Source organism: Danio rerio, chromosome 23, assembly GCF_052040795.2.
Source record: "Danio rerio strain M-AB ecotype USA chromosome 23, GRCz13ab, whole genome shotgun sequence".
Taxonomy (NCBI): Eukaryota; Metazoa; Chordata; class Actinopteri; order Cypriniformes; family Danionidae; genus Danio; species Danio rerio.
In genome coordinates, this window is record NC_141043.1 from 46,783,765 (window position 1) to 46,802,500 (window position 18,736).

Genomic DNA, 18,736 nt, shown 5'->3' on the forward strand with positions numbered 1-18,736 from the left:
TGGCAAAATAGAGATGCATAAAATATTACATGATAAAAACGAATTTGTATTACAATAAAAAGTTACTTAGACAAATATATAAAATATAAATAAGTGAAATATGATAAATAAAATAAAAAAAAATGATAAATTAAATAAATTCAAAGTTAAATATGATTTTTCAGTAAAGTTTTTAATAAATAATTTAAGATTCCTCCTGGTGGTACTTTAAAAAAAAAAATCCATCAATGTAAACTCCTTAAAAAATGTTGTCTAATGATATTAAAACGTCCACATTCTGACAAAATAAGGTTGATGGTAAGAGCAGTCTGGATTTATTGTGCTTTAGGTACTAAACTCTAAAAATCATTCTGAATAAATATGCATATACTTATTTTTTTTTTATAAATTCTTTGCAGAAATGTCAATAAACACACTAGCTAGTTAATAAATAAGAAACTAATAATTTATTTTTAAATCTTGAAAACGAACCAATCAACAACAGTTTAGGCACTGGAAAAATGTACTTTTCATGTACATCACAGATCTGAACTGTTTTGGGGAATTTGTGCCTCTTTATAAAACTTTCTTAAGAATACTCCATGACTAGTCTTTGTCGTTCTAATTTTGGTTTATAATCTGCTTTTATTTTTGCTCTAATCTGTTAACCTGTATGCAATTTAATCTATAAGAACTGCTGTACATGTAGTTGTAAGATATAGTTGTCTTGTTGAAAATTTGATCTATCTATCTATCTATCTATCTATCTATCTATCTATCTATCTATATATATATATATATATATATATATATATATATATATATGTATATGTATATATATAATCTAGATAGAACTGTATTGATTAGTGTTTTACTGTACAATTGTTTTTTTTTTTTTTTTTTTACAGAAAATAAACTATTATTTAAGATTTTGAAAGAATACTCATTGAATTGTAATCCAGACACTTTTACTCAATAAAAATAGAAATATTTCCTTATTACGGTAACTATTATACATGACAAAAAGAGTGTTTAAGCATGAACAGAGTTTTAAATATTCATTTAACTGTATTATCAAAGCAAAAAATAAAGATAATCATATATTTGACTGATGTTTGATACATACAACACCAGTTGCACCAATGCTCTATAGGTCAGTGATCTCGTTTTATTTGATATATTTAGGCCAACCATAGACTAAAGATGTCCTATTGATGACTTAACCTCCTTACACCCTTATTTTGATCTTTTTAAGTCTTAAACACTAACATGCACATTTTTTACACATAATAAACCAGTTTTGCTAATTTACCTTGAAGAAGACGTCAAAATGGCGATATTATGAACTCATTTTAACCATATGGATATTATATTCTTTTACAAACACCTATGAAGTAAACCAAAACATACATAAAGACATGTGTTGATTACATATGAGTGTTCTTAATAGACATATTACAAATTTAACAAGCTGAAACTGCATTGATTAGTGTTTTACTGTCCATTTAACATTGATCTAGCAATATTTTTGAAACTGAAAAAGTATATTATTGATGATTTGGAAAAAAAACGTCTCATTGAGTTGTATTTCAGACACTGTTTACTGAATAATAATGGTAATAATCCATATTACGTCAACTATTATACACGAGTAAATGACAAAAATAGTGTTTTCAAGCATCAACACGATTTAAACATTCATTTAACTGATTATTGAAGCAAAAAATGATAATCATACATTTGACTATTGTTTGCTACTCACAAAAACCAGTGTACCAATGCTTTATAAGTCAGCAAATATAAGCATTAATAAAGTTATTTCGCTTTATTTGATGCATTTTAGGTTAAACATACACTAAATATATCATATTGATGACCAAACATCCTTCACTCTTATTTTGTTGTTTTAAAACAATCTTGCACACTAACATGCACATTTTCTACACATAATAACCACTTTTTTTTGCTAATTTACCTTGAAGAAGACGTCAAAATGGCGAAATTATGAACTCATTTTAACCATATGGATAAATCATTTTACTAAGACCCTTGAAGTAGACCAAAACATACATAACGACATATGTTGATTGCATATGCATGTAACTATTTAAAGGAACGTTATTAACTAGTGTGAACTGCACTCAAAGCAAGTAAAGTCTGAGTTATTGATTAGTTGGCAATGTGACTAGTTGCAATGCAACAACTCTAAACAACAACAATACAGTAAAAGCTTTTAATGCATATTAAAGAAGCAAGCGAAGCAAATTAATAAATAAAGATAAATAAATACTCACCTGTCAGCAGTTCGGTTGCTAATCTGGATTTACTTTCAATGTGGCACAACACGCGGAAACCATTCACATACGAACTACCGCGGGTCAGAACGCTTATTTAAACCGAAATGTTACTAAATCGCGTTAATAAGACGCAAACTTGTCTTTTGATTCCTCGAAACTTTTTAAAAAATGTCTGAACACGATCAAATTTGGTCGCAAGTTGGGTTGATGATAAACAAACGACCGTCGCGTCTCGCGTGACGTCATTTACACGCGACATGATGATCACGCTGGTAGTGCTACAGCGCTGTACTCTTGGCTCTAAATAATATTAGCTATTATACCTAAGTGATGTCTTTTAGTTATTATTAAAACATTTATTTAGAAAGCTTAGTCATTGCGTTGTGGTAGGATGTAGATTAAATTATTTCGAATGAATATTAAATGAATGAATATGAAAAACAATGAATATGAAAGTGCATATAACGTTATGCTTCTGACAAACTGCAGAACTGAACCACTCAGAGTAAGTATTACTGGAGATTTTAACCTGTGTAAATGTTCAATTTACTTTTTGTCTTTGTATTTAAAGTAGGATTCAAATTGTTCACTGGACAATGCACTAAAACAGCTGCTTTTGCATTATATTTATTTACCTATGGCTTAAAATATGATATTGTGCATCATTTAATCAATTTTACATCCATATATAATTAACACCTGTATAATACAAGATCAAAATGCATGCCATGTATTAGGGCTGCACGATATTGGAAAAAACTGACATTATTATCGTATTATTATATATATATTGTACTTGTTTTACATCCTAAATATTGCCTTAGTTGTTGTTTAAACATTTAGTTAGAAAGCTGAGTATTTTTTTGGTTGCAGGATTTAGATTTGGCTTTTAGTTTAAGATTATGAATACGCTGCCGCCCTGCTGAAAAATCCAGCTTAAACCAGCCTAGGCTGGTTGGCTGGTTTTAGCTGGTCGACCAGGCTGGTTTTAGAAGGGTTTTGGCCTCTTCTAGGCTGGTTTCCAGCCATTTCCAGCCTGGTCTTAGCTGGTCAGGCTGGAAAATGACCAGCTAAATCCAGCTAAAACCAGCTTGACCAGCCTGGTTTAAGCTGGACATAGCTGGTTTTGGCTGGGCTTTCAGCCTGGCTAGGCTAGTCAAGCTGGTTTTAGCTGGAAATGGCCAAAACCCCTCTAAAACCAGCCTGGTCGACCAGCTAAAACCAGCCAACCAGCCTAGGCTGGTTTAAGCTGTTTTTTTCAGTAGGGAGGGTATATACAAGAATCAGTGAGTGAAATTTAATACCTTTTAAGACATTTTAAAGATTTTTCTATACATTTTAAGACCTTATAACCACTTTAGGTTTCAACCAGAAACACTGGCGAGATTTTAACTTACAGTATATTTACAAAATATTAATGTAAGAAGCTAATCCAAAACTCAAATATTGTTCATGTACTAAATAAAAAATCTATTAAATCAAGCTAATTCTGCACATTGGTGCCTATAGAACTGCAGAAATAACAGTGTTGCCTTGATTACTGCAGTAAACAAATCAGAAGGAAATCAAATATAGGAGGATTTTATTGATTTCATGAACTAAATAGCGTCCTGATATTCGCAGACTTAATTAAGGCAAACTTTAACATACAACCATACATTGCATAATCAGCAATTATATAAAATTTAACACCTAGCAAATTAGCATATAAGACTTATATATGTAATACTTTTTAAGGGCCTGAAATAGTTGATATAACAGTAAACGCAGGCTATAATGTAAACACAAAGTGTAGGCACGGCGTTTAACCTTTTAATAAAATGCAAACAGCATGCATATCCTATAACAAAAATAATCAAACAAAGGACAAAATAAATAATAATAAACGTTTATTGATTGCAAGAAACAAATAATACTAAAAATGCATAAATTATTTTGTAGTGCACAGGAACATCAATATAAAAACATAAATCTGACCTCCTTGCTAGCTGCCGCTTGGTTGGATCGTATTTTTGTTTGTTCTTCATCGTACATTGCATCACTTCCTCTTTTTTCGCCTTTATTTTTAATACTACAACTATTTGGCCGTTTAAAAAAACTTCTCCGACTCAGCTGCTGTGACATTTTTGGAACTGTACGCAGCGGTGACAAAGAGGAGACAAAACAAGGGCGATTGCCATCAGCTGGACAGGAGTGGGAATTACAGTTAGCTACAGATTACAATAAATCACCCTCAGCATAATCCATCAAAATGACGCATCACCTCGAGATTTTTCCGTCACTGCTGAAAAAAATCTGTCAATGACAGAAAATATTCGGTTAAAGCGACCTCTGCTCTGAACATATGCAATAAAGCAATAGGCAGGTATTTTATTATATTATACGTTTTGTAGGTATTTTGTAATATTATACCTTTTAAAGTAACCTGTTTTGCAACTTAGGTAAATATTGTGATAAAAGCTTCAGCAATTAAATCACAACTAGAAAATTTGATACAGACATAAGCCTAAAATGAAGTAAGATTTGTATTACGCCCCAAGTCTAGGGGAAACAAAAAGGGCATAATAAACGAAGAAAAAACAAATGTGTTGGGGTGGTGGATTTCCCAATCAAAACAAAACTTAAAGCAAAAGATTCCCTTCGGTCGACAACCAAACTCACACACTCAGTTGAGAGTATATATGATTAGATTTATTATAGAAAAATGTGGTTAATATAAATGAGCATTTCTTTAGGGTGACCACAGGCCAAATTAACAAACAAAATAATCTGTAAAGTAAATCCACTAAATTACCTATTACCATTTAAAGAAAAACATAAACATGAACAAAGTCAAAAGTAATCAAATATATAGGCAGGTCACCCCTACACGCTCAAACTCTCAAAAATATTTTAACGTATGATGGTCATCAGTACAATATTGGTTGTTGGTCGTCGGCCGGAGGGGTGAGGGAAACCCAGGAGCTCCACTCCAAACACCGAACGCACAGAAATGAGCTCCCCGAACCCTGCCAGAAGCTCCCTTATATACAGGCTTTTGAGACCAGCAGCCAATCAGAACAGGGAATCACGCCGGTATGGGAGCCTATGAGAAGGCTCATACAACAAGAAGGCGGGACAAAAGAAAAAGACAGAGTACAATCCGCAATAATAAATAAATAAATTAACTTCAGTCGTAACAATTTGTCTTAAATTTTATTTCCAATGTGTGTCTCTCTTATAATAACTTACAGCATTTATAATTTTCTCAGACCTCGAACTTCAAATGGAGAATGGCTGAACATCAGATCGAAGACCCAAAGATTGCGTTTGCATATCTCCGCCCATCATGTGTGCTCTTGACCAAAGAACCCACATCGGCTAACGTCGCAGCTCTGAGCGGTCATCTCCGCAGCGTGAGCGATGGAGCCCTTCAACAGCTCCAGGACTATATTCTGTTTCCTCTCAGATTCGTCCTCAAAACCCCTGGACCCAAGCGGGAGGGACTCATCCAGGTGGTTATGGAAGCTATGACGTACATTCTAGAAAACACATGCGTACAGAGATGGGAATCTCTACGTGATCTTTTCTCCGAGTTGTGTCTTTGTCTCTGTTCGCCACAAGACCCTGGAAAGCCTGCTATGACCTCTGAGGAATTAAAAATATCCGTTCTTGGATGCTTGGACACTCTCTTGCACTCTGCCTACGGTGATATTGTTTTTAAACTCTACGAGCCAAGCATGTTGCCTGGACTTGGTGCTGCCGTGTCTTTACTTCTGGCACTGGCAGAACAAGAAAAAGCAAGAAGTGTACAAACAGCATCCCTCAAATGTCTGCTTTCGTTGTTTCTCCAATGCGATTGCAAGAAGGAGCACATTGAACCAAGACAACATGAGAGGTATTTGCTTGGAAGTGCCTTAGCTACATTTTTACCTGGCATTTCTCGTGCACTTAGTCTTGTAGTGAGTGGAGATGTAAGACAAGGTCAGGCAGTTACGGTAAAGTCCATGAGATTTTGGTACAAGACTGTAGGTTTAGTTATGGCCGATGAGCAGCTTGAGAAGACCGGGATTGACAAGGCAGCTGGAGATCTAGGAAGAGTTGGGGAACTTATTGTGAAGAGGACGCCATCATGGCGGAAATCCACATCCCAACGTCTTGCCATAGTCTTACAAAGGATAATTTCTTGCACTTCTGCTCACCCACATTGGAAGGTCAGACTTGAATTGGTCAATCTATCCCATCATCTTCTTTCTCAATGTAGCCAAGCAGTTGTCGAATGTGTTGGTCCTCTACTTGAAGCATTGGTAGGTGCAATCAATGATGAGGAACCAGAGGTTAAAAACAGATGCAATGCAGCATTGGATGATGTTGCGCAAAAAGGTCAAACTAATGGCAGACAGGACTTCACTGATGTACTATCCGAAAACCTCCACAGCCTGGCATCATCTTTACCTCGACTCATGAGAACGTCTGACGATCAACGCAAGCTCTTTGTTCTTAACGTGTTCCTTGGGTACCTCAAGATTCTGGGTCCTAAAATCGATGTGGTCTTAACTTCAGCAGTGCATCTTGAGCGTATCTCCAAAGCTTTGATGCAAGTGATGGAACTGGACGTAACAGACGTGAAGATCATTGAAGAGAAATCTCTAACATCCTCAGCAGATCTGAGACCTGATGTGCAGCAAATCCCATCCCAGAGGAAGTATTTCCTCTACTTCACTGATGACAAGATATTTTCAGCACTCGGGAAGATCTGCCGAATGTTGGGGTACTACGGAAATCTTTACCTTCTTGTTGACCGCTTCATGGAGTTGTACAAGGAGTCATCTGTGTACAGAAAGCAAGCTGCTTTGGTCCTCAATGAAATAATTGTTGGTGCTGCAGGCATCGGTGTAGAAACAGACACTCCTTCTCAGCCTAAAACAAATCAAGAAGACTTGAAATCTTCAATTGTGTCTATCATTGAGGAGTACATCAGTCTGAGCAACTGGCATCTTCCTACAGTCTCAGAAGCTTTGGAAGGAAATCCTGAATCTACAGTTTTACCTGTGAACAATAATCTAGAACGAAACAGTCTTCAATTGCTTCCAGCATCCAAACCCCAAACGCTCCACCAACTCAACAGCAACATCTGGCAAATCTGTATCCAGCTAGAGGGGATTGGAGGCTTCGCTTTAGCTTTGGGCACAGAGTTCAGCCTACTCCTTATGAGATCTCTATATCCAGTGCTGGAAAAGGCCGGGGATGAGTCGCTTCTTATAAGCCAAGTGGCTTTCAATGCAATGTGTGACTTCTGCAAGGCTTGTGAATACAGTTCACCCAAGGAGCTGGTCATCAAGAACTCCGACTACCTTCTTAATGATGTTTCGCTAAATCTAGCCAGACCCAGTGTTCACCCTCATGCTCCAAGAGTTCTTGCGGTCATGTTTACCCATTCGGATGCTAGTCTGCTGCCCCTTGTGGCCGATGTAGTGCAGGACGTGTTAACAGCACTTGATCTCAGCTATGACCAGAGGACGCCACAGTTCTGTAGTGTGCTGAACTCACTCATGAAGGCACTTGGTGAGTTTTTTTCTTAGTTTCTAAGTCTTAAGTTACATTTGAATCATGTAAAAGGATTAGTTTACCCAAAATGGAAATTCTGTTATTCAGTACTCGCCTTAACTTCTTTCCAATCTCCTTGAGAACTTTGTTTATTTTCCGAACACAAGTTAAGATATTTTGATGAAATCCGAGAGCTCCCTTATCCTCCATGAACAGCAAGGGTTCATAGACTCTTAAAGTCCAGGAACGAAACCCTAAAAATTCTATGCGATTTCAGTGGTTCAACATTAAAAGCTCCAACAACACTTTTGTGCAACAAAAAGCTTCAAAAACAACTTTGTGTCAGATTAAGGTGCACATTTACTACAACAAATAGACATTAGAGTAACAACAAAGTAGTTCTTACAGTTTTGTGGTGCAAAAGGGAATTTGAATGATACGTGGATGAGTAATTAATGGCCGTTTTTTTTGGGTAAACTAATCATTTAAGTATTATTGGAAATAACTGCATGTGTTTTTCCATAGTGAGATGGTTCCCCAATATGATGGGACACCAGAAACTACCTACTAAACCAAGACAGAATAGCACATGTGTGAGTTTGAGACAGTTTCTGTTGGACTATAAGAAACAGAAGGAGCTTGCAGAAGGCATTGGAGTTGAGGATGAAGATCCTGATGATCTAGGTTTGTGAAATTGGTTCATTTATATTTGGTCTGAACCTCTGACTTTAAGTTTGAACTTAATGTAAATGTCATCAACTTTCTAAGTAACGAGACTAACAATTTTACCTTTGCAGATGATAAGCCTGACAATGCACTTCAGCCAAGTTTAGCAGTATTGTGCGCTATTCAAACCTAAAGTGAGAATATCTTTGGGTGTGTTCATACATAATGATTAGTCTAAGACAGGGGTTTTCAAAGTCGAAGACAGTGGGCCTCCCTTTTGACACAACTTATCCATTGGCGCCCCCTCTCCTCCCAAACACGCGCGCGCACACACACACACACACACACACACACACACACACACACACACACACACACACACACACATATATATATATATATATATATATATATATATATATATATATATATAAAGACACAGTATATATAAAGACACAGACAGATGTCAGACTGTTAACTCACTTTTATCATCATTTGCATGAAAGTGCAATTATTTACAGAGTAATAACAAGTATTTTAATGTAACGTTTTTAAAACTAGGATGATGGTTCAATATGAATAGAACAGATCCAAGAACTGTTCATCCCAGTCAAAACAGTCAAAGTTTAGCGGGTCTCATGCTGTCATTAGCCAAAATATTTTGACAAACCACACATAAAGGTCGTGGTTCATCAGCTGGTCTTGTCACGTAAATCCTAAACTCAAATACTGATCATCATATCGTCGTCTTATGGGTTTAAGCCCTGAACTTGAAGGCTTTGAACGGGGGGTCTCAGAAACCGATCCATTGTATTAGCAGGCATATACCTGTATTGGTGGGCTTGCCAAACAGAAGCGAATTCACAGCTATGGCCTTCTGGGTAAAAAAGGGTTTCTTATATTTGACGTATTATTTTTTTTAGTTTTGTTTAATTAAAACGTTTAAATATAATAAAAATACATATAATAATTAAACTTAATAATTATATTTTTATTATATTAGAATTATTTTTAATGTGTTGATATGAGATTTCTTTCTATCAGACAATTCCTTTTCTATTCTCCACTGTAAACAATGATTACATTATTATTATTGTATTTTATAAGAGATTATTTTATTGTTTTATGATGATTGATAAGTGATGATAAATATAAATAGCAGTGCATTTGATTTGTAAATTTGACTCAATAATAACTATAAAAGAAATCTGTTTTGTTTTAATGTGACATGTTTCTGTCCGATATCACATGTTCTATGCATACTGCCACTATAAATAAGTTATTTTTTGAAGGATTTGACATGTGGCCCTTCACTTGGTTTGCAAAACTGTGGCCTACGGGTCTAAAAAGTTTGCCCACCACTCATGTAAAATGCACGATGCGTTCGCTGACAATGTGCTTAATTCACCTCAAATGCACCTTTTGTGCAATGTTTGTCGTTGCCACAGCTGTTGCTCCCAGCGTCTCCCATCTCCTGCCCCAGATTGTTTGTTGAATCAGTGACGTGATCGACTAATTTCGCTAACTGACAATTTATTTATTTTCTAAACAGCTCGACCTATTATATCTGAGCCTGTGTGCTTTGTTTTCACTTATTAAAACTATATATTATTTTTGGATTTAAGTTGAAGCTGTTGGTTGGGAAATGGCCATTTACTTTCAAAGTGTTTTCTCCTGGTTTGTGGCAGCGAGGGAGAAAGGGAAGTTTGTTGTAATTTAATTTGGGGTACTTTTTATTTGAGCAAGTAAGTTAGGATTATTTCCCCGCAAGTTAGCTGTCTTTTTGTTTATTATTATGGCCTTGATTTCCGTCCGAAGAGATGCTTGTGAGATCTTTGTTGTTCAAAAAAATAAACCTTGTTGAAACTTGTGATCATTGTAAACTGGGACAGGAGAAGGGGAAAAACCTAAATTGAGTATTTAAAACTTTAATTTATTTATACTTTTGTTATTGTTCCCGCCAACCATACCGTAACACCATTCATAACAACACAATCTATATCAGCTTTGTGTGACTAAAATAGTTTTAAAACAGAACATGACCTGTCTAACAGAAATACTTCAGCCATACGCTTATTTCCGCCATTTTAAAGAACCAAAGCGAGGCTGTGGTGGGAAGAAACCCGGAAGTATAGGACCAGCAGTGTAAACATTGCAGCAACATGCTGTGCACTACAAACCTCCGGCTGTTGCTGAGATTTTAAAATGCAGAAATGGTGTAAACATCACTTTAATAATATTCAGTAAGTTTATTTAAACAATTAAAAGCAAATTAGTATCAAACAACATCACAATCTCTCTCAAGAGTAATATGCTCAAGTGTCCTCCAAGGCTTCAGCTCATGGCACCAGTTAAACCTGGGGACCCTTCCCTGCTTCAGCCTATGCTAACATTGAAGCGCCACTGAGCTCGGATGACTCGACTGATCTTCACGGCTGCTTCATGCTTCAGTCTCTGTGTATCTGTGTTTGCACTCAGTTTACCGCTCTTCACCCAGTGCAAACACAGATACACAGAGACTGGAGCGCGAAGCAGCCGTGAAGATCAGTCGAGTTATCAAGCGGATCTCTCGGCTCGTCTGTGTTTGTGCTCAGTAAACAGCGATGGGTGAACTGATGACCTTCTCGGCCAATCACAGTCATTTTTGTTGAACACGTGAACACAATGGCAAATCAGCGCTGTTTTAAGAAAGCCATCAACAGAGCCTTAAATATTAGCGGGAAATTGACGGTTTTTCTTTTAATTCAGTAGGGTGACAAGTCTAATATAGTGACAGAATCAGTTCATTAACTTGAGTTTGTTTCCCAGAGATGGGTTGTGGCTGGAAGGGCATCTGCTGCGTAAAAACTTGCTGGATAAGTTGGCGGTTCATTCCGCTGTGGCGACCCCGGATTAATAAAGGGACTAATCCGACAAGAAAATTAATGAATGAATGAACTTGAGCTTGATAAATGGCATCTAAAACGTGTGTTTGGGAAAGAAAACGTTAGCTAACTTGTGCCATTTGCCTTAACTTAGCTGAAAATGAGCTCTGATATCCCTTTTCATTTTCACCATTCATTCAGAACAGACTATCGGGTCACTCGGAAATGGTGAAATAATACATTTGTCACTTTATCTTCGCTAATAAGATATACAGCCAAGTACACAACGTTCCTATGCAACTTCCAACGATACTTCAGGGTTTCTTCCCACCACAGCCTCGACCTTGCTTTTAAAAATGGCGGCCGCGTGAAATCAGTCTAAGGTGTCGTCCTTCCTCAAGCTAGCAAAACTAACTCCAATATTGATTCAGGATTTTAACAAGTTTTGATGCAGCATGTGATTTTACCGTTGTTACTCTCTCTCTCTCTCTCTCTCTCTCTCTCTCTCTCTACTGTGTGAAGATGTGCAAACGGCAGATCTGCATGAACAGAGATGCGCAGTTGTACAAATCTACATTTATTGATTGACATTTTGGGCCACTTATCAGAATTAAGGGACATGAAATTAACCCGAAAATAAATGAAAGACATTTAGCAAATTATAACTTTGAGACAAGGCATGATCAGACGCTCTATACCAATGTTGAATTGGACATTCTAGGTTGACAAATTCATATTTATTAAATAACGAAGAATCACCTAAATGTAATTACTGCCAGACTGCTCTTACCATCAAACATATTTTGTTGGAATGCAGAAGTTTAAATTCCATTAGACAACATTTTTATAAGGAGAGTATTTGATGGACATTTTTAAAAACGTACCACCTGGAAGAGTTAAATTTTTTTTTTAATCAAAAATAGAACTGAAAAATCATATTTAACTTTGAATATATTTTTGTGTGAATTTTATCCATTTCTATTTTATAAATTTTTCTAATTAACTTTTTTAGTGTAATACGAATTTGTTTTTTATCATGTAATATTTTAATGTATATCTATTTTGCCATGAAATAGCCATAAGTTGCTGATGTGGCAATAAATATGTAATAAATAAATCAGAATTAAAGGAATTATTGGCCCGACAATATTTAATTGGATGAATATTCTTTAGTTTTATCATTGTTTAGATCGTTTACTTTAATCATTCATTACCATTGGAATGTGAAGAGACTTTCAACCAGCACAACAAGACATGCTTCTAAAGACAATCAACTACTGCACCTTCAGTTAACCTTTTGGACCTTGGATACATGATATGTGTTAAAATGCAGTCCTCAAATATCACTTTCGGTCATTCTAATGCAAATCCCACTTTCGCTTCTGATGAAAAGTGGCTAATTTAATTAAAATTTCTGCCAGAAAACCAAGTAATGCCCTGATGCCACACGTAATATCATAGCAGATGACCATCACAGAAACCACATACAGATGTCCAACAAATGACCTAACCACCTATAGCCACATTATTTCAACTTTTGCTCATGCCTGAAATTTAATATGTGCACAGCAGACAACAGTAATAACCAAGTGAGACGTCAATGTGTAAAGATAAAAAAGCGACTGAGACGATTGCGCTAATTCTGCGGAGGGTTTCATCATAACTCCAGTCCTGTAATGGTGCAGTCGGCTCCCTGAAAACAAGCTGTGTTAAGTGCTTTACACAGGGGTGCAGACGTAATAGAGCAGAATTATGATAACACACACATTTCGTGGCTCATCTTCAATCCTCTGCATGCTGAGACCTTCAACTAACGGCTCGGATTTCTGATCATTAAACCAACGCCACACAGAGCCAGAGTCCCCGAGTGATCCATTATTATGGCCTTCCTGGAATCCTCAGAAGCTTTTGTAGCTGATTTGCTAGAAACATCCAGATGTTATTCATGTTTGCATGAGAATAGTCTCACAGATTTAGGGTGCTTTCACACCTGTGAATCGATTCAGTTGTTCCGAAACAGAGATTACAATTGTTACATTGTTGCTCTTTGCTGTTGGAGCGGTTCGCTTTCACACTGCAAAGTTACTAATCGGACCAAAAGAGCTAAAACAAGTCACGTGCGAGTAAACTCTCCTCACATTGGTCAGAGTGTCAGGGTTTATTTTGCAGCGTCCCGCTCATCTGTCAGGAGAGGTGGTGGTGTTTGACAGGGTGCGCGCGACGTGTCTGAAGAGTGAGGAGAGATGTGGTGGGGAGGGGTGAGAAGGGTGCGTGACGTAGCCTATTTGATGACCGGGAGGGAGACGCAAGATTGCCAGGAGATTATCATTTGTATGCGGGCATCCGGGAGACTCTTGAAACTTCCCGCCCTACTCATAATTCTCTCTTCATATAGCCGTATGCCTATAACATATCCATAAAACACTGTGATATAACCGCGCTCGGATTGTATCGCTTTCTAACTGCAATTGATTCGCTCCAGAGTTTGTTTCAATCGAGCCGAGACCACCTCATTCAAGCGATCTCAGAGCGATTGATTTGGCGCGGATCCGAGAGCGATTGGTGGTTTCACATATGCCAAACAAACCGCGCTAACTGGGCAAACGAGACCGGTTCCGAAACAAAAGTGTAGGTGTGAAAGCACCCTTAGATCTAGAGCAGAGGTGCCCAAACTCCTGAACGAGCAGTGGTTTGCCTGTGATTTCAGGCATTTGTCGGCGATTTCTTAAAACCTGTCGGCGAGTCAAAATCTGTGCTAAAATCAACTCAGCATAACTATAATCTCGATTCGGCATTGCAGATCCTGCCATGTGACTATTGTGGATGTACACATAGTGATATCGAGGAACTTGAAGGGATTTAATGTGGATAGGCCTCTTCTTAGGACATTTTTCTCTTCTCTTATTGAGTCTCTTTTAACTTTTGCAGTAATATGCAGGTGTGGTAATTTGAGGGTGACAAGTGAAAACAGACTTTCAAAAATTGTTCATCGAGCTCAAAAGATCTTGGGTACTAATCTTAAAGGGGTGGTCCACTTAATATTATATTTTAAACTTTAGTTGATGTGTAATGTAACATAAACAACATCTCTGAATGTAAAAACCTCAAAGTTCAATGCAAAGGGAGACCTTGGGAGACCTTAGCTTAGCAAAGCCTACAATGAACGAATTTTAGGGACTACAAAAAAATACTTCCGCCCCCTGTGAGATCACAAAGGTTCGTTTACTGCGCACACACACTGCGCAGGTAAGGGCCGTGGCCAGAGGCGCTGTAACATTATAGCAGAGATAAAGCTAAAAATGCATCTAAATGCTGCTGTTTCCACAGAGCTTCGTCTGTTTCTGTGTTTCTGGACACGACACAAAGACAGAAGTGCTTACAGTTCAATATTAATTATGTTCCAGAGAATTATAAAATACACAGCAAGCATGATTTGACAAAACAGCTTCCAGAATCTCTCCCAGTTCAGTGCTGGATTCGGCTAAAATCTCCTCAAAGCAGAAGCTGTGAACTACAACCTGTAAGTGTTTTTATTAGTTAAAATTGATTGTGACATGTACAGTGTCTAGCATTAACGGTATGTTGTAGCAACGATGTAAACAATACGAAATGCTGCTTTGCGGGCAAACGATTTAGCTACAAATTCATATTAATCAGTCAAACTGCTGTAAACACACACACACTCCACCAGCACGTTCGTGTCTCTTATGTGTGTGCGCAACTTTGCATTAATTCTCTTTAGGCAGCTTTTTCATGCGTTTCACATCTCAGATAATGAAGTCGCAAAAGATATGTGGATGATTCATATTATTTACACCTGCATATTCCAGATATATGTGAAAGACGTTGTGTAACACATAGAATGAAAAAAAATACAGGAGAGCTTACCTGACTTGTGGTAGCAGCAGAAAAGTAAATCAAGGCTCACACAGGTCGCATCCCACATCTTGTGCTTTATTCTTCTGTCACGATATCCTAAAGAAAATAACTTAATCCGAGCATCAGAGAAAAAGAAAAAAACTCCTATGCACATGCGCTTGTTACAGAAAGTTCACACATTCACACACACACACACATAGACGCACACACAATGGCAAACGCTCTTAAAGGAGCCGCACCCTATTTTCACTCATTACAGACACTTGTCAGATGTTATTATAGAGAGCAGGCAGGAGGTTGACTGACTGTTTACACAGCAGAAAAGCGCATGCTTTTACGGGCGTGACATGGAGCCGATCCGCAATTCACAGCACATTATGACGATGACCAATCAGATTCACTTAAGGGCGGACCTTTCAGAGGAAATATGACAGTGGTTTTCATGTTAGCTGAGTAGCTGTGTATAATCAAAGTGAGTTTTATGAAAAAATAACGCGATTTCCTTCAAGTGAAATATGAGCACACATTGCTTTGCATCTTATAAACACAACCGAGCCTTAAAATTACATTGTGGACCCCCCCTATAATATAATAGTATTGGACAAGTGTATGAGGTGAGCATCATAAAGAAGGCTATATCCATTTTAGCAGATGAGAACTACCCACCCTATTTAAAGATTTGCCGCCTCATGCAGGCAGAAGGTTTAATTATTCTAGATGGATAAGTAAGGTCCAACAGATTTTTGCATTCATTTGTTCCAACTGCAGTTGGGTTACTTAACAAGCTTCATGATTAATTTCATTGTTTACTGTTATTTCTGTGTTGTTGAGTGTGACTTGTTGCTGTCATCTGTCGGCTATTGGTGTAAACCTAATTGCTTAATTAGGGGGACAATAAAGACATTCTAATAATGTCTAATAATCGATGCTGAAACAATATATTGCACAGCCCTAATTGATATCATCTATCCACAGATATTCCTCCGCCAGCATCTGCTTCTGATGAGGACACGGAGGCTCCCGCAGTGAAAAAGGAGCTTCCTCTTCATATCCAGATTGCAAAAGATGTGATGGAGCGGTGCATTCATCTGCTGTCAGACCCCAGCTTAAGGATTCGACTCAAGGTTATTCACATATTTAAGCTGTCAGGCTGTCAATATGGCCGAAAACCTTAAGCAAAATTCAAATTGCAGGACTGCAGGCTTGTTTCCACTGACAGCATGTCTGAAGTCAATAATGCATGTGCCTTTTCAGGTGCTGGACATCCTGGAATTGTGTGTGTGCATTTTACGCGAGCAAGAGGATGAGCTTCTTCCCATGGTGCACCGCTGCTGGCCTGCTCTCCTCCACCGTCTCACCAATGATGATCCTCTTGCTGTTCCACGAGCATTCAAGGTCAGAGAAAAATACTCATGTTTTATAGTTTAAGGTTTGGCTGCACAGTATATCCCTTCAGCATCATTTGCAATATTAATTTTATTAGAATGAAATTCTATAGACAATTCAATAAAGTACAAATAAATATATGTTTTACAGAATTATCTGTTGAGTGTTGTCCTAGACCCGACTAGGGTGACTTCATCCCTCCTTTCTGCTTCATACCAAAATATTTTATCAGGAGCCATGCAGATCAAATAAGATCACCCTCATATTTTTAAACTTTGTTTTGTCGACTTGCAAAACTCACTGCGTGCGACACCTCCACATAAAAGACGTCGGTTTCACAACGCATGAGCAGCGCGGCTATTTTTTCAGCGTTCATGTTCACAACCGGATGGGAGCATAGCAGCCCGTCAGCATCAAGCAGGAGCGGTGCATGAGGCGCGCGGGTATGTTTGTTTTGCGCACTTGCTCAGTTTGCTTTTTAATTAAACCACATTGCTTTCATCAGCTTTGGTTTGGTCGAACATAGAGAATAACATCTTTATTCTGTGATTACCACTCTTAATAGCTAAATACACTTGTATATAAAGTAAATCGTATCTTAAAGCATTTACTAGGGCACTGGCGATTTTTACTGGGGCACGTAAACGGGGTATAGCGACGCCCCTGCAGTTTCATTTATATATTAACATTAATTTAAAAACCCTTCCACCAAAAAGCCTTTGACTCTGCCTTAACAGGGACTTTAGGCAAGTATTTATTTGTCCAGCTTCTGTTTTTGAGCAGATCATTAGGTTTCTCTCTCTTTATGAATGTCTTTCTCAGGTCTTGTGTGTTCTGGGCGACTCGTGTGGTGACTTCCTCAGGAGACGTGTGTCTAAGGAGGTTTTACCGCGTCTCACCGCATCTCTGGTGAAGCAGGCGGAGATCAGCGCTCGATCTGGACCCGTCTACACACACACACTGGCTTATAAACTCCAGCTCGCTGTACTGCAGGGTCTCGGCTCTCTGTGTGTGAAACTGGACCTCAGTAAGTTTTTATATCATTAAATATATTTTGAAAGAACAAAACAGCTGTCAATAACTTCAGTCTACAATAATAATAATAATAATGGAATAATAATATAAAGGTCAGGTCAGTATCCTCACCAGAATAAATGGAGAACATTTAAGCAAATGTTACAGTAAGGAAAGTTTTTAGAAAAATGAAGACCTGTTAAAACAGTTTCAAGACTTACAACACAACATTTCAATAGATTTAAGACTTTTTAGGGCCTAAAATTGAGCTTTAAGGCATTTTAAGACCCCGCAGATAATAGGTGTCCTTTAATGTTAAAGTTTAAGCACGCATTCACCACTAGATGTCAGACTAGCTTCAGTGTTTTCTCACTGCTGCACCAGTAAATGCATCAATGTCAGTCTGACTGTAACTGAAGAAGATGTGCTCCTGTTGATGTCACATCACAGCTCCATCTGAACACCCCGCAGCTTTACACACACACACACGCACACACACAGACGCACGCACACACAAACACACCTGCTCTTTCCTCTGGAGGAGCTCCGAGGAGCATCTTTAATCTTTTATATCAGTTTTTTTGTTTTTTTTTCATACCTATGCAGTGTTTCTGATGTAACACAGCCAGTCTGCAAGGGTAAAAACAGAAAAAAGCCCTGCATGTTCATCTCATGCATTTTGATGCAGCATAAAGGGATAGTTCACGCAAAAATGTATCAAGTGGTTTGGAAGTTTCTTTATTCTGTTGAACATTAAAGAAGCAGGCCCGTAGCCAGCCTGGTGAAAGGGCTGGTTCTTTTTTCTCAAAAAGTGGACCTTTTAGCAGTTATACGCTTCAGTTTCTGTTTAACTATGAGATTTAAATTCTGCATTTTTATGACAATTTAAGCAGCACTTTTTTGCTGAATTAGCAAGTCAGAATTCATCATAACCACACTTTTTGATGTACTAAAATATTTCCTAATAATTTGCAATAAAAAAAACAAGACTAATTTTTAATATGCAATTTTTTACATTTTATATCATTAGGAAAAAATAGCAGTCTGTTAAAGTTTTAAAGTAAAAAAAAACTATAGATAATTATATAAAAAAATAAAAAATAAAAAACTATAATAATAAAAAAA

The 18,736-nt window shown here is 37.4% G+C and overlaps 2 protein-coding genes across 14 annotated transcripts in view; one reads left to right on the top strand and one right to left on the bottom strand.

Moving 5' to 3' along the window:
* rprd1b (regulation of nuclear pre-mRNA domain containing 1B) overlaps positions 1-18,736 on the bottom strand; it is a 46,743-nt gene that overhangs the window by 14,767 nt on the left and 13,240 nt on the right. For 4 of the 13 annotated variants that reach the window (XM_087305135.1, XM_087305132.1, XM_087305129.1 and 1 more), the window contains exon 2: positions 15,221-15,307. The exons of 4 other annotated variants lie outside the window; for them this stretch is intronic. The gene's annotated coding sequence lies outside the window, so the exon portion shown is untranslated. 13 annotated transcript variants of the gene reach the window in all.
* The window catches only part of tti1 (TELO2 interacting protein 1), a 23,862-nt gene continuing 7,640 nt past the window's right edge, over positions 2,515-18,736 (top strand). The window contains exons 1-6 of the mRNA XM_087307663.1: positions 2,515-2,781; positions 5,528-7,820; positions 8,328-8,486; positions 16,187-16,335; positions 16,466-16,606; positions 17,420-17,624. Coding sequence (XP_087163789.1) covers positions 2,704-2,781; positions 5,528-7,820; positions 8,328-8,486; positions 16,187-16,335; positions 16,466-16,606; positions 17,420-17,624 — 3,025 coding nt within the window. The 5' untranslated portion in view covers positions 2,515-2,703. The remainder of the gene's footprint in view (positions 2,782-5,527; positions 7,821-8,327; positions 8,487-16,186; positions 16,336-16,465; positions 16,607-17,419; positions 17,625-18,736) is intronic.